At 48.1% G+C, this 26,902-nt stretch overlaps 1 protein-coding gene and 1 pseudogene across 1 annotated transcript in view; one reads left to right on the forward strand and one right to left on the reverse strand.

Annotated features, from left to right (window-relative positions):
- Positions 1-4,796, forward strand: part of LOC144105195 (glutamate receptor ionotropic, kainate 2-like) — a 28,228-nt pseudogene extending 23,432 nt beyond the window's left edge.
- A 5,639-nt stretch (positions 4,797-10,435) lies between these two features.
- LOC144105719 (uncharacterized) overlaps positions 10,436-26,902 on the reverse strand; it is a 117,929-nt gene continuing 101,462 nt past the window's right edge. The window contains exon 3 of the mRNA XM_077638823.1: positions 10,436-10,795. Coding sequence (XP_077494949.1) covers positions 10,567-10,795 — 229 coding nt within the window. The 3' untranslated portion in view covers positions 10,436-10,566. The remainder of the gene's footprint in view (positions 10,796-26,902) is intronic.

Consider the following 26,902-nt stretch of genomic DNA (forward strand, 5'->3'; position numbering starts at 1 on the left):
GGTGTTCCACTTCTCCATTGTCCCTTTGGCAACAGTACAACGCCCATGCCTCGCTCACTAGCATCGCACTGAACAACGAAACCTTTTGTGTAGTCTGGCGATCGTAGCACAGGCTGGCTTGTTAGGGCGCTCTTTAGGGCGCTAAAAGCTCTTTCCTTTGTCTCGCCCCAGACGACTCTTTGGGGCTCTGTTTTTCTTAGAGCATCCGTCAGGGGAGCCGCGATATCGGAGTACCTGGGGATGTACCTCTGATAGTAGCCGGCGACACCTAAGAACGACCGAATATCGGTCTTCGTGCGCGGTTGCGGGAAGTCTCGCACAGCGGCCACCTTTATTTCAGAGGGGCGGCGACGACCCTGTCCAATCACGTGACCGAGGTAGACAACCTCGGCCTGTGCTAATTGGCACTTGGAGCCTTGACTGTCAAGCCCGCTTCGCGCAGGCGGGTTAGCACTGCCCGCAAGCGTGCCATATGCTCAGACCAGGATGCGGAGAATATCGCTACGTCGCCTAAATACGGTAAAGCGAATTCTTCCTGTCCCCGCAACACTTTGTCCATGAGGCTTGAAAAGCAGTATGGCGCGTTCTTCAAACCAAAACTCAAAACTTTAGGACGGAATGTTCCCATTGGTGAAATGAACGCCGCATACCTACTAGCCTCTTCTGTAAGTGGAACCTGCCAATAACTCCTGACAAGATCTAAGGTGGAAATAAACTGAGCGCTACTAACTTTCTCAAGGCGCTCCTCGATGTTAGGGATCGGATAAATTTGATCCTTAGTGATGGAATTAAGTCTGCGGTAGTCGACGCAAGGACGAGGTTCCTTGCCCGGTACCTCAACTAAAATCAAAGGGGAGGTATAATCACTCTCACCCGCCTCAATAACACCGAGCTGTAGCATTTTCTTTACCTCAGCCTCCATAATATCGCGCTGGCGGGGTGACACCCGGTACGCCTTGGATCGTACTGGCTCTGGCGAGGTAAGTTCTATATCATGAGTAAGGACAGAAGTCCTACCAGGCCTCTCAGAGAACTGACTTTGAAACTCTTGTAAGAGTTTGGTGTAGTTTCGGTTTTCTGCTCAGCCGACAGCGGTGCTTTAATGATTAAGTCACTAATGACCTGATCAGTGTCTTCCCTGTTCGTCACTGAGCCTAGTCCCGGAAGCTCGGCTGGAAGCTCTTCTAACTTTCCCGTGTCGGGCATTTCCTCTCCAGTACCTGGTGCCTTCAACGCTACAAGGCTCAATTTTATTCAGTTCGGGACGTGCTCTGAGTATCAGCTTGCTGCGCCTCCGACCCTTTCTCATTGTTCGACAACGTCGGCCCCGCAACTACCCGCCTTTGCAGCGAGCTCCCGAACTCTCGATCTGGTTAAGGCCTGAACGCTAGCCTCACCAAACAAAAGCCCCTTCTCGCGCAGGAGGTGATCGGACCTGTTCGAAAATAGGTACGGGTACTGGGGGGGCAGCATAGATGACACTACGGCCTCCGTCTCAAGTGCTCCGAAAGGTCCTTCAATAAGCACTTTTGCTACGGGCAGACACACGCTATGAGCTTCAACGGCTTGCTTGATCCATGCGCACTCGCCCGTGAACATATCGGGTTCTACGTAAGAGGGGTGAACTACATCTATTGTAGCTGCGGAATCACGAAGCACTCGGCACTCTTTCCCGTTCACGAGGAAGTCTCGCATGTAAGGCTCGAGAAGCTTCATGTTCTCGTCAGTGCTGCATAATGACAAAAACACGACTTTTGTTTTTGTTTCTGGACACTGCGCCGAAAAGTGACCCGGCTTCTGGCACGTATAACACACGCGTGCTTGCCTCGTCTCGAACCGATTTCTGCGTTCGGCTTCGGCTGCCGCCGTCTCCTTACGTTCGGTCGGACTGCTTTCACTCGCATCCGCACTACGTGTGTCCCCCCTTGCTCTCATGGGTGTGTACCTTCGGCCTCTCAGACTTGGAGCCAAATTCACCCTTTTGGCCGTCCTTAGCTCCGCGAGCCCGACGCGTCACAAACTCCTCGGCTAGCTCGGCGGCTTTAGCCACTGTACTAACGTCTGGCCTATCCAAGACCCAGTACCGCACGTTCTCAGGTAACCGACTATAAAACTGTTCCAGCCCGAAACACTGCAGAATTTTCTCGTGGTCACCAAACGCTTTCTCTTCTTTGAGCCACTCCTGCATGTTTGACATAAGCCTGTAGGCAAACTCTGTATATGACTCATTTCTGCCTTTTTCATTTTCCCGAAACTTCCGACGGAACGCCTCCGCTGACAGCCTGTACTTTTTTAGCAGACTCGATTTCACTTGGTCGAACTCCTCTGCCTCCTCTCTCTTCAAGCGAGCGACTACGTCGGCCGCCTCGCCGGGTAACAAAGTGAGCAAGCGCTGTGGCCACGTTTCCCGAGAGAACCCCTGCTTCTCGCACGTTCGCTCAAAGTTAACCAGGAACAAACCAATGTCCTCTTCAAGCTTAAACGGCCGCGTCAGGTCAGTCATTTTGAACGATACCCGTTCTCCTGCACCGTGTGCCTGACTTCCATTACGAGCGCGTTCCATCTCTACCTCGAGACGCTTCATTTCCAAAGCGTGTTGACGGTCGCGCTCTTCTTTCTCTTTATCTTTTTGTTCTTTACGCTCGCGCTCGTCTTTTTGCTCTTTACGTTCGCGCTCGTCTTTCTCTTTTTGCTCCCTCTCCTCAATGGTCTCAAGGCATTCCGACAGCTCGTCATCCTCAGCCTCCAACTCAAGAATAGCCCTTAGCAGTTCTGGTTTTCTGAGTTTGTCTGAGACATCCAGACCCAACTCTCTTGCAAGCTCCAGCAATTTCGGTTTGCGCAACGACTTCAAATCCATGGCTGCTCCGAAAGCTGCTTTCTCTACTGCCTACTATTGTCTTGCCGCAAACTAACCCGGCAGCGACGACAACACAATTACCAGCTCTGTTTCTGACACTAACAAAAGCCTGGCAAAACTCAGAAGAAGAAAGTCCCGCACTCACCAAACCTCGCAGCCAAGAATTCAGCGCAGTCGTTCCGCTGCAGGCAACCAGTCAACACACAGGGCTCGTTGCACTGCTCCCGGATGGTCGTTGAGCTGCTCAGCATACAGTTGACCGCATATCTTCGCTGCTGGCCTCCGTTGTCGCGATCCCACCGCTGCCACCAGTTGTTGCAAATGGGTTTCAAGCCCCAAGGGTAGCGTTGGCCTGGCGGCCTGGGGCAAAGCTGGAAACATCCGAAGGTCCCGGCAAAGGATGAGTCGACTGGCAACAGAACAACTTGTTTATTCTGGCATCGCAAAAGAGCAGCCGGTCAGGGCGACCACGTTACTCGAAGGAAGAAATCGAAGTCCCTCTCTGGCGTCCGGGGCAGCGGCTTATATACCCTCGGAGTCGAGGGCAAGAAGGAACGGCTTGGGAATAGGCGCCCGATACGGCGACGCTCCGACATGTTCAGACGTGACGTGCGCGTCCGCCGGGCCGGCGCCGGTCAGACCTCCTCGCCTCCCAGTTGGGGAGCTCCTCTCCCCGGCTGCCGCGCTTTGACAAGCGTGGGCACCAACATGCACACACACACACGCACACACGACGACACGTGGCATTGAAACCTGCCTGGACGCGCTTGGCGGGAGGCGTTACGGCAGCACTGAACGGGCCCAAAATGACCGCCACTTTGAACGAAGCCCCGGCGTCCGTTGCATCCGCGCCGGCTATACCGCGCGTCGTAGGCGAAACGTAACAGCCTCTTTTGTCCTTGTTTCGTTCGCGCTAAGCCCCCTACAAATCACGAATTACCCACTAGTCCGAACTTTCACTTTGCCCATCTTACTCTCCTGGCCACACCGGTCGGTGACCTTAACGGGCATCATCCACGCGAGTTTTCTAAAGCATAAGCTGAAGAAGCCCGAGAGCGACCGGAAATCGCTGTAGTGGAGAGGCCAAGTCGCATCTGAGCCGCCGCGGTGGCTCAGTCGTTATGGCGCTCGGCGCCTTGTCCGAAAGACGCGGATTCGATCCCGGCCGCGGCGGTCGAATTTCGATGGAGGCGATGTTATAGAGGCCCGTGTACTGTGCGATGTCAGTGCACGTTAAAGAACCCCAGGTGGTCGAAATTTCCGGAGCACTTCGCAACGGCGTCTATTATAGCCTGAGTCATTTTGGGACGTTAAAGCCCCATACACCATAAACGAAGTCGCATCTGTCCTCACCACCCTAAATTCCAGCTGCGACGCAGAGCAGCACCACCATCGCCAAAGCATCAATGCGCTGCCGTGTAAAAAAGGCTTATCGCATCAGCCGTTGCGCCAGCTCGCATCAGTGCGCTTCTGTAGCACCCATGTATCCACGACTTCTGAATACGATTGCGAATACTTGTCCGAACAGAGCGCGCCTTTGCTTGAAGTTGCTTCGCCCTGCATTCTCATGCTTGCTGCTATGTTTCTTCAAAAAATAAGGGCACTCCAACTTGCATCATTATTGCCTCTTCAACTAGCAGCGTAGTTTAATTTTTCATATTTTTTTTCCAGAATTGCACAGCTGCAGGCAGCCGGGCTGGTCACCCTCTGGCTGCGGCACACGGTGTTCAAGGCGCGCCACAGGAGCCACCGTGAGGAACCCCGTGTGCACCCATTGGACGTGGCGCATTTGCACGGCATCTTCGTGCTCGCCGGCGCAGGGCTGGCTGCCGCAGCGCTGGTCGCTCTGGTGGAGGCCACTGGGCCTGCGAAGCACAGCTCCAGAAGCCGCGGTAAAAGGCGACCACCGGGCATTCGCTTCCTGACCCCACCGTGAGAACGCCTCGCCGAGGATGCGAACTACGTTGTACTATCATCATCATCAGCCTAACTACACCCACTGCAGGGCAAAGGCCTCTCCCATGTCTCTCCAATTATCCCCCTCCTTTGCCAGCCGCATTCACCCTATGCCTACAAACTTCTTAATCTCATCCACCCACCTAACCTTCTGCCGCCCCCTGCTACGCTTACTTTCCCAAGGAACCCACTCTGTTACCCTTAAGTACCAGCGGTTATCTTGCCTTCGCATCACATGCCCTGCCCAGGCCCATTTCCTCCTCTTGATTTCGACTAGGATGTCATTAACCGGTGTTCTTTCGCCTACTCTGCCCGCTTCCAGTCTCTTAACGTTACACCTATCATTTTCCTTTCCATGGCTCGTTGCGTTGTACTTAACTTAAACTGAACCCTTTCCGTTAGCCTCTACGTTTCTGCCCCGTAGGTGAGTACCGATAAGATACAGCTATTGTACACTCTTCTCTTGAGACATATTGATTAACTGCCATTCATGATCTGAAACTGCCATATGCGCTCCGCCCCCTTCTTGTCCTTTTAGTTATTTCCCTCTCATGATCCGTATCAGCTGTCACTACCTGCCTTAAGTAGACGTATTCCTCTGCCACTTCCAGCCACTCGCTGCCAATTGTGAACTGCTGTTGCTTTGATAGACTGTTGTACATTACTTTGATTTTCTGGATGTTAATTTTTAGACCCAGCGTTCTACTCTGCCCGTCTAACTCATTGATCATGATTTGCTTTTCACCTCTTGAGTGACTCAGGAAGGCGATGTCATCAGCGAATCGCAGAATATTTTGGTATTCTCCATTTACTCATATTCCCAACTGTTCCCAATTCAGGCCTCGGAATACCTCCTGTAAACAGGCGGTGAAAAGCGCGTCGTACTATAGCTCAGGCAATTAAGGACGCTTCTTCACCGCATCAACTATCGCTATTGTAGGCCTTCTTCAAGGCAGATAGTTGAGCGGGTTGGTACACGTTCATCTTCCGACAGCAGTAGCTCTGCTCAGATACGCACATGTACAAAGACAGAGAAGGCAACAGGACGAAGCGCTTCGTCCTGCTGCCTTCTCTGTCTGTGTGCCCGTCCGAGCTGAGCTACTGCTTCCTGAAGACGCCCTTCAGAAGCATCCCGTTGCCCGCAATTTCTTTCCTGTACCCAGCCAGTCAAGTAAAGGATAATAAAGAAGGGTTATTTCCTAAGTCACGCAAAAGATAAGGCCATGCAAAATAAAGATATCCTCTAGCTGAACTGAAGAAGGAATGGGCATAGCCAGGGCATCTGTAATGCGAAAGCAAGGTACCTGATGGCCATTAAGGGTATTGAAATGGACTGCAAGGAAACCCAAGCGTAACAAGGGGCGGCAGATACTCTGGGCTGGGGTCAGATAAAGAAGTTAGCAGGGGTAAGGAAGCCGCAACTACTACAGAAGAAGGCTAATGGGGGGGGGGGGATATTGAAGATACCTTTGATTTGAAGCCGGCGTAGCCAGGCTGATGGTCGTGATCATGATAATTTTGCATTTCATTCAGGGAGCTGAACTGTAAATAAATATCGAATGTGGTGCGTTTCTTGATTTTCTATTTTACTTGATAAGCAACAGTGTGCTGAACTTACTCGTTTGCGTGCTAATTGTTTCCATACGTGATTGTCTGTCCGCGCTGAATTCTAGACTGTTAGGATTGCAGGAATGCCACGCACCTCTGTAAAGCGTATCGCATAACAAAACATGGCCATAAATTTGCAGGCCAAGTTTAGTGGCCCAGCCCGAGAAACTCCACGTTGTCTAATCTTGCCACCATGTGGTAATGATTGTGTTATTCGTTAAGGATAATTTCACGTAGCTGACATGACAGCATGCGGATGCGTACCTGTGCCGCAAACAGAAACGAAAAGCCAGCAGCGAATACAGCAAGTCTGTTCGGCAGTAGACGAGGTTCAGAATCACCGTTGCTCTCGGTTGTGATTAGTTTAAGGGGACGAAAACTTTCAGTATAAAGCGCGGAAGGCTCCAACAGTCTCCAAAGTCGTAGAAACTGCTGCTCAGAATTACGACCTTTGCAGAAGAATCTGGCCCCGTCTCGCGATGGAAGAAAACATGCCGACGCTGTTGCCATCTAGGTTTTTGTCTCTGCAGAAAAATTGTGTTGGTTGCTTTTAGAACATATACTTTAATGTTTGCTTTGCACTCGTACATGTTGGCATTTGTAGGTTCGCGCGTTCTGCCTTTAAAAATAAAAATTGTAGGACGCTTAAGCTTCGCCTTTAAGAGTAGAACGCGATAGCATGTTGCAGCACTGCCAGAGAGTCCACGGAACGCCATTGCACGTTCGACGCGAAGCCTTGCCCGTTAGAAAAATCGCTCTTCTACGCACGGTGAAACGGACGCGCGGAGCGGCAAACCATGTATTAGCGCTGCCAGGCGCATTGTCGAAACGTGCGGGACTCAAGTTGCAGTCGTAGTTCGTCGGCACATCGTTCTCGACAAACCCGATACCACGAACGCCAGCATAGCTTCCGCGCCGAACGAACGGGCAGCAAGTCGCGAGCTTCGGGTTTAACGCGCTTTGGATGTGCGCTGCGTTGTTCGCCTCTCGCCGCGTGATTCCTGCGTGCCCGCACGGCCCCACTGCCCCCGAACGAGACGAGCGGAAGGCGCTGCCGTTGCGTGAGTTGTGATTCTTAATTCTTGTTGGGAGTAGAAAGGGCGACAGAGCGCGTGCATTTATCTCTCTCTTCTGAGGTGGTGGTGGTGGTGGTAGATGCTATGGGATATTCTGGGGAGGGGGAACTGGTCCCGACGTGTGTTGGCCCTTAGGGCATCACTCTTGGGGACCAGGGGTAGAGGTTAGGGGGATGTAGGGGGGGGGGGGGGAGGGAGAAGGTGGGTGCCGTCGTGTCCGGGGGAAGCCGTGGCCTGGAGTCCGTCAGGAGGATCTTTTGGTCCTGCCATCACGTCGCCGCAGCAGCAACTCCAGCTCGATGGTCTCTGCGCTGTGGGGGGAGGGGGAAGTGCGAGAGAAAGGAGGGGAAGTGCTCGCCGCGCGCCGCGTGCTGGGGAGAGGGGGTTAGAGTCAGGGAAGGAGCCACGCTATCTTTTGGGGCAGTGGCATACATCGAGAGGAGGAAGAGTGCGAGGAGGATTTTTCGCTCACGGCCAACGCCGCCGACGCCGACACCGGCTTTTCTGCTACACGAGCTCCTTAACCCTGTCGCGTTAAAAATATGGATGAGCTATGAGAAAAGCACGTTTTGTTACTCAGCGCGAGCGGCGTGGTGAGCGCGCAACGAGTGGCCCCTCGCGGTGGTGTTTACGCTCGCACGAGGCAATGGATCTGCGCCAGCGCGTAGGACACCACGTGAGCCGTGGCTGCTGCGCTCCCTATGCAAGTGCATCCCTGCGCGCGCGCGCAGAGAACTTTATACAAATACGTGCGGGCGCCGCACTTTACTTCAACCCTATGTATATCGCATATTGTGTACAACGTCTCACCCAACCACTGTCCTTTCTTCCTGTGGCCACAGTTTTTTTTCTCCCCCCCCCCCCCCTCCCGTTTTCTACCTGCCTCTTTCATCTCCGCTGGTCGCATTTCATGTGCTTCTAGATACAATGGCAGATGCCGCAGCTGGCAAAAATATTTTCCTTCCCTTTTGTTTTTACAATAAAGTGCGAAAATTCCCAGCCTGGACGTTCATAGCATGTGGCATCTGGGTCTAACACGCGAAAATTGCGCATAGGTAATGTGCAGCACGAAGGCCGCAGAGGAGGGCTCCAGATGAATTTATACCACGCAGTGTTGCACTGACCAGGCAGAGCACACGGGCGTTTCTGAATTTAGCCTCCAGCGACATTCGTCCGCAGCGGCCAGAATGCGATCCCGCGTCCATGGACTAAGCAGCCGAACGCCATTGCCACTAATTCACCATGGCGGGGAGGTCGTTTATGAGAACCCGCGTAAAGCTGAAGTTGGCTTTTATTTCCTTTACAGTTTGTTCAAGCGTTCCACAGCTAAGCCCAGAGGTCTGTGCGAGGTGTTTATGGCGTAGCCTGCCTTCCTTTACCGAAGCACTGCGACGGCTGTTGTGCCGGTAAGGTGCCTGGCAGAAAGTTGACAGCGGGACCTCTATACTCCGTTTGATACATCAGGTGCAACGCTGTGAAAGGTTACGGAAGTAGTCCAAACTAGAAAATAAAGGGAAGCGTATTACTCCGCGCTTGTTCTGTGACCGAGTGATCTATGGCACGAGAAAGGGACAACGTGTTGTCAGCAATAACAGTGTATTTAATCAAGATCATGCCAAATGTGTCATTTGGTAAGCCTATAAGGAAAGCATTTAGTATCGTTCGCTCACCACAAATAACGCACTACTTTTTGGTCGCGGATGCAGGCAACGTAAACAAGAGCACTAGCTTTGACAGCGTTGCACATGATGTTTGAAATGGAGTATAGTGTGTAACCCGCCGCGGTGGCTCAATGGTTAGGGCGCTCGGCTATTGATCCGGAGTTCCCGGGCTCGAACCCGACCGCGGCGGCTGCGTTTTTATAGAGAGCAAAACGTAAGGCGCCCGTGTGGTGTGCGATGTCAGTGCACGTTAAAGATCCCAGGTGGTCGAAATTATTCCGGAGCCCTCCACTACGGCACCTAATTCTTCCTTTGTTCTTTCACTCCCTCCTTCGTCCGTTCCCTTCAGGTGTCAGGTTCAGGTGTCCACCGATATATGAGACAGATACTTCGCTTTTCCTTTCCCCAAAAACCAATTAATATTATTATAGTGTTCCCTACGTGACGCAGTGAAAGGTGGTGCGAGCACTTCAACACCTTGCTATAACTCAGCGTGCCGCGAACCCTTACAGACCACTTCAAAAGAGGAAAAAAATGCGCGCCGATATTTGAAACAAAAAACGTGCTCCAGGCAAGGACAGAACCAGGATGTCCTACTGGTTAACCCGTGTGCTTTCTATCTTTCTCATTAGGCGTCCAGAAAAAAGCGAGAACTATAGGATACGAATTTTATCGCCAGTAGATGGGGAACTCTCCTTAGCACGCATTCGCTAATGTTCACACTTGATGAATTTATGATATACGAAGGAAGCTAGCGCTAGATTACTTGGTAAAAATTTGACACCAACGCATGTCTGCAGAGGTGGCGCCTCACTTCGAGTCCATTATAACTCCTTTTTCTTGAATAATATTTGAATTAGTAGTCGCGCTACGTCTCGTTGTGCCATACCATAAGTATTTGTTCTCTCTTTCCGCACTAAGCGCTCTTAAGTTACAACGCAGTCACGCCACAGCTGCAAGGAGCGAAATATAATGGCTTATCAGCGAAAAGCACAATTTGGGACGCGTAATGTGCAGAATTAATGAGTTCTGCCGCCCTGTAAGCCTCTTCACAGCCACCGAGTTCGGTGTACGCTAAACCAGCATTGCTGTTTCCCTTTACCAAAGGCGGACATGGACATGTCGTTTCAATCTGCGGCATTAGAAATGATGCCCTGAAAATGGCCGGTCTGTAATAGAAGGCCCAGAGTTTATCCCTACATTAAAAAAAAAAACTTTCATTTGAGACACTGAAGGCTTTTACACTACGTGAAACAAACCAGTAGTAAAACCTTATTTAAAGGGTTTATTGACTCCTGTTTTTTACAAAGCGGGAACGCAGCCATCAGACTGCCATTTCCTTCTTCTAAAGCGGTGTCAGAAGGGTGGAATTCGATGTTGGGGTAACCGGCGAAGAAAGACTAGCTTATGCCTGCTGAGACAAAATTAGGTTCAACTTCTTGAGGGCGGCTTTAATTTGTTCGAGAATCATAGCTTCTGCCTTCTTCTTCAAGATGCTCTTGAACAGCTTGGCAAGTCGATTTATAACTCTGTTGATGAGGTTGTCGCCGTATTTAGCAGCTCGAACGTTTACTTCCACTCCACTCAGCTCCTTTATCGAGAAACTCGTCAGTTGAAGTTCCCCAGTGTTCGTCCTGAAAAAGCAAATACAATAAAGCCTTACTCATTTCCAATATCATTGTTTGTTATCAGTCCGTTACAAACCACGGACCTAAAGAAAAAAGTGAACTCTCCACCTGACAAGCACCTCCCCAGCCGGAAAAAAAATGACGCAAAAATGTTGTATAGGTGTTTATAGTCCCAAAGCGACTCAGCCTATATAGAACGCTGTAGGGAACGGCTCCGGGAATTTCCACCACCTACGGTTCTTTAACGTGCACTGACATCGCCCTGTATACGGGCCTCTACGTTTTCTCCTCCATTGAAATTCGGCCGCCACGGCCGGGATCGAACCAGTGTCTTTCAGGCCAGCAGCTGAGCGCATAACCACTCAGCCACCGCGGTGGCTACAGCAAAATATATTTTGTCTCTATAACCAACCAAGCGAATTAAGTGGTGAATAAATTGACTTCAATATACCTCTCACAGGCCCTGCTACACGAGTAGCAGAACAGACAGCTATAAAAACATAGCGCAGCTTTGAGATAAGGACGAAGAATAGAAGGACACCACAACGCTAACTTCAACTCTATTTTATTGCAGAAAGAGCGGTATATATGTGTAGAAAGAGTGGGCAGGGAGACGTGGGGAACAGCTGCTGAGTTTGATGGCGCATAAGATAACAATGGCGAAAAACGACACGAGATAACAATGGTGCATCTGCGCACAAACGAAAATGCAACGGAAAATGGGTGAAGTCTCTATACGGCACATGGCAACAAACGAAACATGAAAGCAAAAGGCAGCATCATAAAATAAGACGCAATAACAGAGCCAGAAGTTGCATTAAAAGGTCAAAAGTTAAGGGAAAATTAAAAAGCTACAATGCCAGAAGTGGACGAATAAAAATCGAAACGGTGAAGAACGGGGCCTAAATCCTTTAGTCCACGTTTTTTTATTGATCATAGACTGCGGGCCAAACATTGTCCAAGCAGGAGAGGAAATGCGCTGCGTATACATACAAAAAGCCAATCGATATGCAGTCACACACAAAGACGCCATACAAAAAGGAAACAATATGCAACGGCAACACCATAGAACCTCATTGACAACGCCAGCTGATTATTCAGGTCACTCACCGGGGGCAAGCAGAAGAGAATTACGCGGAATTGAGTTCCACTCGGAGATCGTATTGGAAAAAATGAGTACTTGTCGACATTCGTACAAGCAATATTAGGTTTAATTAGTATTCATGCTTATCACGAGAGTTATTAGATGAGTGTTTAATTATGTATTCTTGGGGATCTACGCCCAGTTTGGAAAAATAAAAATGAATCAGAAATTTAACTCGAGCAGTTGTCCTCCGTTCTTTCAAGCACTCCAACTGTGTTTCATGCAACATAACAGACAGAGAGTCCCGGCGTTTCAAACGGTTCTATATAAAATGAGCGGCCAACTTTTGAAGTTCTTGTTTTCTACGAGTATATACAGTTGTATGAGGGTCCCACATAATGCTTGCATACTCTGGAAAAAGTCTGACTAGGGTTTTGTATGCCTTCTTTCTCAGCGCACTTCATGACCTTCCTAAGTTATGTTTTAAGAGCCCTAATTTTTTACGAGCTGAAGAGCTTACGTTGTCGGCGTGTGCTGCCCATTTAAGCCTGGATGTGATTGTAACACCTAAATACCTCTATTTCTCTACTTTTCTAGCCAAGTTGTCGTACATGTTATATGAAAATTCTAGTTTTTATATTGTTAAGCCACATATGTACTGTTTTTCAAAATTAATAATCATAGCCGTCTTCTTACATTATTCTACAAGTTATTTTAGATTTGCGTTCATTTCAATTTTCTCACCAGCTGAATTTATAGTTTTGAAAACGATGAAATCATCTGCAAACCATTCAACTGACACAGTTGATTTCACAATGTTAACGAGGTCATTGACATAAATATTAAATGAGACCGGTCATTTACACAACCTTGCGACACTCCCGAATAAACATCTAGAATTCCAGAGCATGCGCCATCTGTATCAATATTTTCTTTTCTGTTAGTCACGTAAGGTATAACCCAGTAGATAATTTCGGCAGGTGTACGAATTGTTTTCATCTTTATTATTAATTTATTGCGAAGAACCCTGTGAAAAGATATGGAGGAGTACAAAAATATTAGGTCTAACTGACAATTCGTATCTACAACACAAGCCAATTCATTAACTGTTACTTTTAATTTAGTGTTGGTAGAAAATTCTCTCCGGAACCCATGTTGCTCTCTAGTTGTTTATCCAAAAAGGTTTCAAAATCATTCACCAAAGTATTACCACGATGCGGTGACTGCAATCCGGAGAAGAAAGAAACGAAAATGGCGTCTTAACAGAACTCTTCATTTCGCTGATTGCCCCCACAATGGACGGAATCACTCGGCGGTGGCGTAGCAACCAGCATGCTCGGCGGTCGTCGATCAGAAAGCCCACCGCCCTCGGCTGTGTTCAATTTAAAGCTGATAGCGAATTTTCGAGATAAAGCGTGCAAAGTTACAAAATTCTGGAACAACGTAGAATCCACCTTAATGCGATATACCGGGATAAATCTGGTCGCGTATTAGTTCGCAAAGCGATAAAGCCGCGTGCCGAAAGCTTTGAAGAATGAGCAAACAAACACTACAAAGGTTCGCGGCATTACTCCCCTCTCAAACAAGCATCGGCCCGATGCTATAAAACATAAGGCGAATAAAAAACAAAACGAATTGGGAAAAATAAACACCATGTGTGGAAACGCAGCGTCCTTAATTTTGAGCGCCCATAATAGGTCTTTACACGGACGACATGGATAACTTCTGGTCGTACGCGCGGTCGCTTGGATGCAGTCGTTTCTTCAGGCATGACTTCATAGTCCAGTTCACCTAGCTGACGAAGAACGTTGTATGGGGTGAAATAGCGGCGAAAAAGCTTTGCACTCAATCCGCGGCGGCGAATGGGCGTCCACACCCAGACTTGGTCTCCTGGCTTGTATTCCGTGTTGCGTCTTCGTAGGTTGTAGCGTCTGGCGTCGGACCACTGCTGACCTTTGATCCGTAATCGGGCAAGCCTTCGAGCTTCTTCTGCGCGTTGAAGTAGGCGGCAACGTCGACGTTCTCTTCTTCTGTAACGTTGGGCAGCATGGCGTCTAGCGTGGTCGTGGCCTCCCTGCCATGGACGAGCCTAAAAGGCGTCATCTGGGTGGTCTCCTGCAGTGCGGTGTTGTAGGCGAAGGCGACGTAAAGCAGGATGACGCCCGTGGTCTTGCGTTCAGCATCGACATACACGGCGAGCATATCGGTGATGGTTTTGTTCAGGCGCTCGCTGAGCCCTTTGGTCTGTGGATGGTACGCAGTTGTCCTCCGGTGGCTGGTTTGGCTGTAACGCAGGATGCCTTGCATCAGTTCCACCGTCAATGCTGTTCCTCTGTCCGTGATGAGCACATCGGGGGCGCCGTGTCGTAGAAGAATTCACTCCACGAAGAATTTGGCGACTTCTGCTGCTGTTCCGTTCGGTAGGGCTTTTGCCTCGGCGTAGCGTGTCAGGTAGTTGGTCGCTATGATGATCCCGTTATTTCCACACGTGGACTTTGGGAAAGGGCCAAGCCAAGCAAATCCAGGCCGATCTGCTGGAAGTGCCTCGAGAGGGGTTCAATAGGTTCACCTTGATTTACAGCGCAGAAAAAAGCCGAGACACTTGAAGGAGCACACGACGAGCGCTTTCATCAATCAAGACGAACCAGTACCAACATGATCAACTTCTCGGTCTGTTTCCGGGTTCAATGGGGCTCAGAAATCCAGCTGGTCGGGTGGGAGGCGTCTTTCGTCGCTGACAATATCGGCAGGCTTTCACATAATGTGCGACATCGGCAGACAGTCGAGGCCAGTAGTATTTGTCTTGAGTGCCGCGGAGGGTGTGAGAAAACCAGAGATGTCAAGCTGTCGGCTCGTCGTTCGAAACCTTAGACCTACTTCGCGGAAGCTTGCAGGTACAGCAAGGAGGTAGGCTGCTTTCTCCGCTGCGAAGTTCTTCTTGACGAGGACATCATTCTGTACACAGAATGAAGACAGTCCTCGCTTGAACGAGTAGGGGGGTGAATAAACCTTGCCTTCCAAGTGCTCATTGAGGCGTTTTAGGTCAAGGTCCGAGCGTTGCCGCTGTAGAAAAGAGCTAGAGCTTATCAGTCCCAGGAAGGCGTCCTCATCTTCATCCGGCGGCGATCAATCAATCAATCAATCAGGTTTATTTCACATCAAGGATGTGGGGAGCGGGGACAAAAAGCCTATAGAGGCTTGACGGAGGTCCCCGCCCCCTACAGCAACTACATTGTGCACAAAAACCCACAATCACACAACGGTACATTATATGTTGTGCCTGTGACATATTTAAAACAAAAGCACATTGCATCGAAAATAAAACACGTTCAGGGCATCAAAAAACACATAACCATCAAACATATCACGTAAAGAGGGAAGGCATAAAAGCAGGCTGAGTTAGTACACTAAAGAAAGAAACTATATGCTGTTACTCTTCACTAATTACAGTTTTTCACGAATTGTTTAAAATGGACGGGATATGTTAAAATGGACGGGATGAGTCTTTCAAACTGGCAAGCCATCACAGTACGTGGTGATCGCTGGCCACCCTAGGCGGTCGTCTGTACAGGTAGGGGCGGGAACTCGACGTAGCCCAGATGATGGCAAGGCACTCCTTCTCAGTTGTCGAATAGGTACCCTCGGTCTTGGAAAAGGAACGGCTAGAGTACTCGATTATTGTGCCCACCCCGTCGCTTTTCTGAACAAGCATGGCGCCCAGGCCCACGCTGCTTCCGTCGGTATGAACTTCACTATAGGAGTTTTCATCAAAATGCGCGAGGATCGGTAGGGACTGTAAACGACACTGAAGTTCCTTCAAGGCTTCTGCATCCGACGCTTCTCATTTAGACGACACGTCTGCCTTTCTCAGTTTGGCCAGAGGCTCGGCAGTTGCTGACAAATCGGTGGTAATACGAGCACATTCCGAGGAATCTGCGCGCAGCTTTCTTATCGGCCGGCGTTGGAAACAGTGCGATAGCAGCTGTTTTCTGCCGGTCTGGGCGTACTCTCTCCTTGCTGACGTTGTGCATAGAAACCGGAGCTCTTCATGGGGAAAGTGGCACTTCTCTGCTTTCAAGGTTAGTCGGGAGTTCAAGGATAGTCGGGACTTGACTGCCTCTAGTAATGTTCGAAGCCTTTTTAGATGGTATCCGAAGTTCGAGGCGAAGACAACGACATCATCTGAATATACTAGACAAATTTGCCACTTGAGGCCTGCCAGTGACGTATCCTTTACTCGCTGAAATTCGCTGGCGCGGAAGAAAGACCAAATGGCATCACCTTGAACTCGAGGAGGCCATCTGGAGTGATGGATGCGGTCTTCCCATGATCTCTTTCATCGACGTCAATTTGTCAGTAGCCGCTCTTACGGTTCATCGATTAGAAATATTTAGCATTGCAGCGCCGGTCCAGTGCGTCGTCTATGCAGGGAGGGGTAGACGTCCTTCTTCGTTATGTTTTTAGCGGTAGTAATAGACGCAGAATCGAAGTGCGCCGTGTTTCGTCTTCACCAGAACAACCGGTGCCACCTAGGGATTCTTCGACGGCTGAATGACGTCGTCGCGAAGCATTTCTTCCACGTTGTTCAGGATGGCTTGTCTTCTCGCTGCGATACATGGTAGGGGCTCTGGTGTAGAGGTCGTGTGTCCTGGTCGGTTATAATGCGATGCTTGTCAATCGGCATTTGTCGGGCCTTCGACGATGACGAGAAGTATTCCCTGTAGCTTCAAAGCAGATTGCGGATCTGTCCTTGTCTGTTACGGGGCAGGGCTGAGTTTATCTCGAAAACGTGCTTGCGATCTCCCTTTCGTGAATCTTCTGGGACTCGATCGGAGAGAGCGAAGGCGTCGCCAACGTCGGATAGTTCGTCGAGGAAAGCAATTGTTGTTCCTTTATTAACAGCCGGTATTGTTCGATGAAGTTCGTCAGCAGCACTTCAACCTGTCCATTGCGGAAATGTGCAGTGCCTCTTGCTATGCCGATTCCTCGTTGTAGAAGAAACGCCATGTTCTCCTCGATGAGAGGCATCCGTGGCACCTGCGGTGACCATAACGCTTGATCGAAGTGGACGACGCTGAATTGTACATCCAGGACGCACATGTTCCCCTCGATGAGAGGCATCCGTGGCACCTGCGGTGACCATAACGCTTGATCGGAGTGGAGGACGCTGAATTGTTCATCCAGGACGTACATGTTCCCCTCGATGAGAGGCATCCGTGGCACCTGCGGTGACCATAGCGCTTGATCGGAGTGGAGGACGCTGAATTGTTCATCCAGGACACTGAAGGCAACATGCAGCTCTATGGTCGTCAGTGGAGGAATGGCTTCGTGCGCCGAAAGCGTAATGAACTTGGAACGCAGGTCGATGATCGCCTGATGCTCATTAGAAAAGCGATTCCGACTTTCACGTCACGGGAACATTGCTATAATACTACGAAGGTCGCAGGATAGGTATGTCTCTTGACGGTCACGCACTGTGCATCGCCCCGATGGCGTAATGAGGTGGCCACCGGTGGTACGAATGTGTGGACCGTCCCAGGCGGTCGTGTTTTTCCTCAATTGCGCGGTGAATGTTCCATTCATCACCGAAAAAGTGCACCCATGTCGACTAGAGCAGTAACTTTCCCGCCGTCGATAGCAACTTCTAAGCCGGTTGTACTGGCTCTTGCGTTACATGTTTTCCTCGGCGTCGGGCCATGGCTTCGTCGCGTATGTGAATCGTGGGTAGGGCGTGTGGTCGAAGCTTTTCTGGGTGGTGGCGCAGTTTTGAAGGCTGTTCGCGTCGTGGTGGGGTTTTCATTGTGTGCTGTGTCGGTGTAGTGGGTGCTGCGTTATGGCGTAATCTGTGGAGGATCTTCACCGTTTCGCTGGCAAGCAGCCTCGAGCAGCCTCACCTCCAAAGGTTGCTTACTTTAGTTACCCCTTGCTGGAGTTGGGGGGCCTTCCGCGAAGAACCGCTGTGTAGCTGCGGCCCAGCGACGTGAAACGTGGCATGGATGGTGAAGGTGAGCGGAAGAGACGACTAGATGACACGTACTCCTCTCGACTCGTGTACTCTTCGATATCCCATGGTCTTTGGCCACGACGGGGTAGTTGGGTAACAATTGAGAAGCCAAGCAAGCCCATTCTTTTGTAAAGGGCAGTGGCGAAGAATGTGGCCGGGTTCGCCTCAAAGGAAGCAGAGCGAGTGGCGCTGGTCGGGGTCCTCCAGAGGCCGGCTTTTCTTGGGTGAGGTTGCAACTGTGTTGGGTGGATGGGCGGCTGATGGAAGCAGAGCGGGCGGCGCTGGTCGGGGTCCTCCAGAGGCCGGCTTTTCTTGGGTGAGGTTGCAACTGAGTTTGGTGGGTGGGTGGCAGGGATCTTTGCGGCTGTGTGTACGAATTCTGGGACTGAGTGCGGGGAGGATTTTTCTACGGACCGCGGCGGCGTAAGTCATGGCCTGGGACTGCGTGGCCATCGAAGTTGCGGTTCCAAGTGCCTGTTGCACTTCTTCCCGCACCACATCCATGAGGGTCGCTGCTTGAGGCTGTGGAGAAGTTAGCAACAGTAGGGAAGTTAGCAAGTCGTCGCTGGTGGTGGTCATCGTGTCCGGACTAACTGCAGACATAGACTGCAAAGCCCACTGCACTGCACTGCCAAGCCCAGACGTCGAAGGTCTTCTCGATCCTGCAGGCTCCTTGCATAATATCCTCGACGGTTTTTGGCAGCCGGCGTACGAGGCTGGCAAAGAGTTGTTCTTTTATGTCGCGCTCTCAAAACTGAAGTTTCTTTTCCTCGGTCATCTCAGGGTCGGCGCGGCGAAAAAGGGCTAGGCTGCAGCGGCACCGGCGTCATGTTAAATCGATGCTTGCTCTTCATGCAGTTCATCGCTTGTTTTGCTGACCACGGCCCTTGCGGAATCGTCTCGTCTGGCTTGACTTCTTCGCTTCTGGATGGGCACGTGGATACCACCGTGTGCTTACCCTTGGACTTGCCAGCTGATACCCTGTGTGATGGCTTCGGGTTTCCCGCTTTCTTCCATTATCTGCAAGCCAGTCATCTCGCCAACTTCTCGTTAGATCAGCCAATCTCGCTGCACTGCTGGTCTATGACGTCACCTGCCAAGGATATAAAGGCCATGTGCGCGGATCGGCTCTTCAGTGGGCTAGGCTGCAGCGGCACCGGCGTCATGTTAAATCGATGCTTGCTCTTCATGCAGGTATGTTACTATTCTGACGCTGAGTGCGTCCGGTCTGATGATCGATACTTGCTGCTGTACCCTTGCCCACGTACTCTTGTGTCCTGCTGCGTGCACGCGTTTTATTGCGCAAGTCATCTCCTCCTGAGTGGTGACGTGGAACTCAATCCAGGCCCCCCATCAAAGTCAGCGAACTCCAGTAAAAGCAATGCATCTGGTACCAGATCTTTAACCCGGTCTGTGAGTGGTTCCAGTCTCACTCTCGGGGAGGCTGACGATGCGAGTTCTTCCGCTGTAAATCTTGACAGCGAAATCTCTTCGAATCCTTCGGTGTCTGACATGTTTTCTAGAATACTAGCAGGGCAGAATCAGTTGGCCCGTGACATCGCCGACATTAAGCACTCTTTTGCTTGTCGCTTCGATGCTTTGGAGTCACGCGTGGCTGCCTTAGAGTCTTTGCCCCCGCCCGAAAATTCCAATCTAATTTCTGATTTACACGCTGAAATTAACTCTTTAAATTCTAGAGTAACACAGCTGGTGCAAAAGAATGATGACCTTGAAAACCGCTCTCTAAGAAATAACATTATAATACACGGCGTTTCAGAAGACCCGAATGAAACCGCTGACACATTGTTGGATAGCATCTCATCTGTATTTACTGATAAATTGAAGATTAGCTGTCCCAGTATTGAGCGCTTCCACAGGCTCGGTGCAGCTCGCAGAGGTTATGCTCGTCCAGTTATCCTAAATCTTTCTAGCTTCAACGACAGAAGTGTGGTTTTTAAAAACGTCTCTAAACTCAAGGGCTCTGCCTTCTTCATTACAGAAGATTTTTCTGCAAGGGTTAGGTCCATTCGGAAAAAAATATGGGACGCATCAGTGTCTTTTCGTGACAACGGTTCTATCGTGAGGTTAAGTTTCGATCATGCCTTCATTGACAAGGTTCGTTACAATTGGGATGAAAGTTCTAGCTCGTTGGTAAAAGCATACAATGATCCTGCTTGTTCTGCGCCTGTGTCCTTGACTGCCGCATCATCGACTTCCTGACTTAACTCTGGCCGTCCTGATAAGCTAGTTGTTCTAAATATTAACGCTCGCAGCATTGTTAAAAAACTTCCAGATTTACTGTCCCTTATTTCTGTTCACTCCCCCCATATTATTGACATAACGGAGACTTGGCTGCATAGCGGAATTTATGACTCCGAATTCACCCCACCCGGTTTTGTTACTGTGCGCTTAGACAGAAGTTGCAGTATCGGCGGCGGTGTGGCATTGCTTATCAGATCGGATTTACGATTCTCAGTTTTGCCTTCTCCCCCTGATACAGAATCCTTGTGGTGCAAAGTTTATCTAAACAATTATAGTATTCTAATCAATGTTATTTATCGTCCTCCTGGTTCTTCCGTTGATGTCCTTCACGCTGTCACAAATTTCATGACCAAGATCAACATTACTTCATCAAGATTTATCTGTTTGGGAGACTTCAACACTCCTGGCATCCACTGGCCATCGTTGTCTGCATTTGGTCGTGACATTACAAGTTGTAAAGAACTAATAAACATTTCCTTATTGTTTGGACTAACTCAGGTTGTTTCTAGTGCTACTAGGCTGAATTCCATCCTCGACTTAGTTTTCTAAACTCTACTTTGGCCCAATATGATTTCTCTTGTGAAGTAATTGATGGGCTCTCAGACCATAAAGGCGTGTTAGTTTAGTTAGTTAGTTTAGTTAGTGAAGCGTGTGCCGCATCACCGTCGGTCAGCCTGCAGGATAAGGAAGTTCCTTTTCTGCGCAGTTTCTTGGGGGCAAGTAGACAGTACGGGGAGTTGGCCTGATGTGATTGAATTTGGTTTTCCTGTTGCTGTGGTGTTCCTTATCACGCAGGAATGAAATGTCATTGATTTCTTTGTACATCGGTTGTGGCGGTTCCTTTTGTTGTTTTTTGTGTTTTATCACGCCTATAAAGCTTCCTTTCAGTGAATAAAAGTTCAGTTGATAGTCTGCGCTTGTGTTGTGTCTCCTCGTTCGCTTTTGTCCTCGTTTTTTTTTTGCGCTGTCAAGTATGAATTCACTCTCTTGTCCAGTCTCCAAATCACCCTATTTGTTTACTACTTTTCCTGACTTCACTCGTGCTGACGACCATTCCATTATTGAGGTTTTAGCTGATCGTTTCGATACATTCTCTGCTTTCTCAGCAAGCCACGACGTAAATTTTCTTACTAATTACTTTGAATGTCTTGTCAAGGATTGTGTCCAACGCTTTGTTCCTGTTAAAACTAAGAAAAGAAATACTAATGTTCCTTGAATGACTCGAGACATTTTGCATTTATCTCGTCGCCTTCGTAGGCTAAGGCGTTCGAGAAGAAGCAATGATCCCATAACCTTAGACAGATTTCACAAGGCAAAAAAAGAACTTAATCTTAAGTTGCTCATGGCCAAGGATTTCTTTTTTCGTGTCCACCTGCGCGATCTGTTAAGAACTAACCCCCGAAAATTTTGGTCATCCATCTTACCTCGTGACACTTCATCCACTTCGTTCAGATTAGATAATGACGTCATCAGTGAGCCTGCTGTAATATCTGATGCTTTCAACAAATATTTTAACTCGGTGTTCGTTCCGGATAACAACGTCATTCCGCCACTCACTAATATAATTTCTTCTCCAGCAATCAGTGATGCTGTCATAAACACTGATGGCATCCTAAATCTTGTATTAAACCTCGACGTTAAGAAATGTACCGGCCCAGATGGAATACATAATGCGTTCCTGGTTCGTTACTCCATGTGGTCTTCGAAATATCTGACCATCATATTCAACAAGTCCTTATCATCCGCTACAGTTTCTTCTTCTTGGAAATTAGCCAAAGTGCTCCCTCTTTTCAAATCTGGTGATAGACAGTGCTTGTCGAACTACAGACCGATTTCATTGACATCACAGTCATGCAAAATGTTGGAACACATCATTCATAAACACATCATGCTTTTTCTTGAATCCAATAATTTGCTATCTAACATTCAGCATGGGTTTAGGCGCGGTTTTAGTACGGTAACACAATTAACAGAATTTGCTCATGATATATTACATAACCTCGATGTCGGTAACCAAGTTGATGCCATTTTTATAGACTTCTCGAAAGCATTCGATACTGTTCTACATTCCAAGCCTCTTGCTAAACTAAATGCTATACTAAACAATCCTCACTTGGTTGATTGGATTTCTAGCTTTCTCTCATCTCGTTCCCAGTTCGTATCCTATAATTCTTCTCATTCTACTGCTGTTGATGTAACGTCAGGTGTGCCTTAAGGCTCCGTCCTTGGACCACTACTCTTTTTAATATATATAAATGACTTGCCGCATAACATTTCTTCTAACATTCGTCTTTACGCTGATGACTGCGTTTTATACGAAGTAATTAATGGCCCTAATGATCATCGTCACCTCCAAGAGTCATTTGCTATGTTTTGTAGTTGGTGTAGTACCTGGCAAATGAGAATTAATTTCTACAAAACCGTCCTCATGTCTTTTTGTAACAAATCTTCCGTTTCCCATTTTAGTTACTCTTTCAATGGCCGTGTGGTGGATAGGGTCTCGCAGTACAAATATCTTGGTGTCATATTCACGCATAACATGTCTTGGTCTAAACACATTGATTACGTATGTAATAAAGCACTAAGAAAACTAGGTTATCGACGACGCACGCTACCCAATTCACCAAAAGACACAAAGCTACTGTTGTATAAATCTCTAATCCGCCCTGTTCTTGATTACGCAGCCGTAGTGTGGAACCCGTACAAGCAATTCGAAATTAACATGTTAGAAGCAGTCCAGAAGAAAGCTGTGCGTTTTATATGTCATCGTTATGATCGCGATTTCTCACCCTCTTCTACACTTTTTTTATTGAATTTAACCACGCTGTCTGTCCGTCGCCACACTGAATCATTAAAATTCTTACATTGTGTCGTCAATTCCTCAGTAAGGCTGTCAGCTAACCACTACATTAACTTTGCACCATTATCATCTACAAGAAGTCATCACGAGCTTAATTTGATACCGTATTTTGCGCATGCTAATTTGTTCAAATTCAGTTTTTTTCCCCGTTCAATAGAAGCCTGGAATTCTCTACCCGGGTCCATTCGTTCTTGTCCATTTCAAAACTTTGTAACTGCCGTTGAAGACGCATAATAGCTGTGTATTCTTACCCTGTCGTTAACAGTTCCTTTCTTGTTTGATATTTCATTTGTGATTTTAACTTTTTGTAGTGCTCACTTTGTACATTTTGCTGCATTTTGTTTCCTTGCATTTTTGTGTTTTCCCACTCCTGCCATAGCGCATATAATTGCGCTGCAGTATGTATAAATAAATAAATAAATAAATAAATAAATAAATAAATAAATAAATAAATAAATAAATCTCTTCGACTTAACCGTGGACGGGCTCGTTCGGAAGCTGGATTCTGGAGTTGAGTATTGAGGTGGAGTTGGTGATACCTGGATCCTGGACTCTAGGAGTCGTTCGGCTCTTTCTTTCTTCACGGGACTTGTGAATACCTTCAAAAGTTCCGTCTTGAATAGCCCCCATGTCGTCAAAATTGACATGTGGTTTTCGTACCACGTACATGCGGAGCCCTCCAGTGAGCAAATAAGTGCCCAATTTTCGCCGCATCATCCAAAATACTGAATGATGACACGCGCTAAGATTTGCCCAACCATTCTTCGTGGTCTTCGCCTAGGAATCCACTGCAAGTTGGCGGCCCCCGCAGCTGTTGCAGTGTGATCGGTGTCGACGTATTTGGCGAGGTTGTGGTATTCGTAGCGGCGTCTTTTCGTTGTCGGGTGCGGTCTGGCAGGGTCCCGAACTTATGCTTCTCTCTCTGAAGACGTCTGCTGGCTTGGTTAACTGCTGGCTCGTCCTCCGGTGCGATGCGGAGAGGGCTAGTGTCACGACTTGAAGGGGGCGTCTGGAACATGGAAGGCTTCCCAGCACCTCCACCAGATGTCACGAAGTGATGACTGCAGTCCGGAGAGCAGAAAGGCTGCGAAAATGGTGTCTAAACAAAACTCATTATTTGGGCTGACTTGCGCCCACAATAGACGGAATCACTCGGCGGCGGCATAGCAACAAGCGTGCTCGGCGGTCGTCGAACAGAATGCCCGCAGCTGTCGGGCGTGCTCAATTTAAAGCTGATAGGGAACTTTCGAGATAAAGCGTGCAAAGTTACTACAACATTCTGAAACAACAGAGAATCCACCTGGATGCGATTAATTGAGATAAATCTAGTCATTTATTGCATCGCAACCAAAGCGACAAAATGGTGTGCCTGCAGCTTTGAAGGATGAACAAACAAACATTACAAAGGTTCGCGCCAATGTGCTCTTGCACATTTACAAGAAATACACGTCCGGCCCAAATATTAGTTCATGTTTTGTTAGAGCCATCGAGGGGCAGCTAACACAGTCTTCTTATAGCGTCAAAATGTGGGCGGCTTCTGTGATTTAACGAGTGACTTGATTTGAATTTCAGGCGATAACAGTGTAGTGATGAAACAAAAGCTCACAGGTACGGAGGGGACACTTTCAACAATGCACTCCCAGGGTCGTCTTTGCAGAGCTGGAAACATTATTATAGTGTTTCATTAGCTTCTCATTCAAGGGACCGAACAGGCACCAAAGTGTGTCACGCACACAGCAGCAGCAGGGCAGTTGCGGCAGCTTGAGCTGTCCTTAACTTATCGCTTGTCCGTGCAGTCTCTTCTTTCTTTTCTTCCCTCAGTAATTTTGTCAAATTTCACGCCGCAACTGCTGGTATACGCCCTACTGTATTGTGTCACTCGTCTGTGGTCTGGTCTTTATTTAAGCAAGGGTGGTCAAGCGGGATGGAGGGTTGTTCATATTTGGAAAAAAAACAGCGCACCTTAAGACAAGGACTGGGGAAGAAATAACGATGTAAGAACGCTGACTTCAACTAACTTCAAGTTGAAGTCAGCGCTGGGTCGTTATATCTTCATCTGTCCGTGTCTTAAGGTGCACTGTTTTTCTAAATATTAACTTTATATCAGCTTTTATTGCGATAGTCTTGCATTCTGTAACGCCTAACAACGCGGAACTAGCGAAAAAGCTAGAATCCCCTGAGGAATCGTTCGAGAAAAAGCTAGCATCGTTGATTGATGACATTCAGTTCAAAATTCAGATCATATTTCAAGACCTCATTCTCGATGAACGCTCTTCCTTAAAAGAGAACATGCAGCTTTTGTGCGACAAGTTTGATGAAATGCGTGTGAACCAGCAATAGCAGATCGCGTCCAACAAAGAGCTACGGCCTCCAACGAAGATCTGAAAAGCCAAAATGCGCTGCCAAGCAAGAGCAGCAGATTTGGAACAAAACATCAGGAGGAACATTATTGAAATAAAGAACGTCCCTTCAACGAAGGGTGAGGACTGCTATGTCATTTTGGAGCAAATGGGGGATGCCATCGGCTACCCTGTTTCAGGTAATGACCTAGATACCATCGACCGTGTGTCCTCTCAATCCAATGGCAAAACCATCATCACTTGCTTCATATGTCGCGATAAGAAAACGAACTTCATCAAGAAAGCACGCAAGGCGCGTCTGCAGACTACTCAGGTTGGTTTTGCCGCAGAAAAAAAATCACCTATTGATGTGAATGATCACCTAATCCTTGAAAAGAACAAGCTCTTCTTAAACCGCGCACCCTAAAGAAGAAACATGGCTTGCAGTTTTTGTGGACTGGCCATTGCTTCATCGGGGCATGGGAAACTGGTGACAGCACGGTTTATTGCATATCTTCAGAGTCTGACCTAAGCATCTTCGCCTAACTTTCTTTTACTTTTTCTGGCGCCCTTCTTCTATATACCCATCTTTCACGGTCACAATGTTCTCTCCTCCTGAGCTGAAAGGTTTGCAAGATAAAAATCCACTTTCGTTAATTCATTTTAATGCGTGGAGCCTCTGCAAAAATAATCATAGCATTAATAACTTTATCGCTTCGCTGCACCACTCATTTCTTTCGTTTGCATATCTGAAACTTGGCTCACAGTTGATGACTCCAACCTTCACGGGTTTCATTCTTACGTGACTGAATATTGTCATCGCCCTAATAGCAGTCATTGCGGCTCCGCCATTTTCATTTCACATCATATAACATATACTCGTCGGAATGGCTTACTAATTAACACTGCCGATTGCGAAGCAGTCTGAATTGAAAGTGGGCCATGATTTCCTAATAATCATAACACTAACTCATGCTAGGCTGCATTTATCGATTCCTTCATCTTCTGAGTCCGATTTTATTGATTCACTTGATGCAATTCTTCTTAAGCTTTCCAGAGAAAATAAAAAAGTATTAATTATGGGAGACATAAATATAAATCTTCTGGACACCAGCTCCTCTACATACAATGTCTATGCTGATTGTTTTACTGGATACCGCTATGAATGCCTAATTGATTCCTCTACAAGATGTACCTCCCAAGGCACTCATTCGCTCATAGATCATGCACTTCCAAATTTATCGCTTCCTCTAATTTCCGTAGAGTCAACGTCGAAATCACTCACCATTTTCCTATATTCTTATCCGTTAACACAACAGCATCCTGCCCCATCCGTTCGTACTTTACAGATGTATTTAATGACCTGACTTAATTGAAACCGTAACTGCTACCGATTTGTCAGTTGTTTATAATTTTCGCGACCTTGTGCTGGCGCTTGAGTACTTTTGCAAGTATTTCTTACACGCCGTTTCCTCCAGCACTACTACTGTAAAAATGTTAAATGAAATACAAATTCTCATTTTACCCAGGAGTGACTAAAGCGCTTTCTGAAAGCATTCTCAAA

Source organism: Amblyomma americanum, chromosome 9 (genome assembly GCF_052857255.1).
Source record: "Amblyomma americanum isolate KBUSLIRL-KWMA chromosome 9, ASM5285725v1, whole genome shotgun sequence".
Lineage (NCBI taxonomy): Eukaryota > Metazoa > Arthropoda > Arachnida > Ixodida > Ixodidae > Amblyomma > Amblyomma americanum.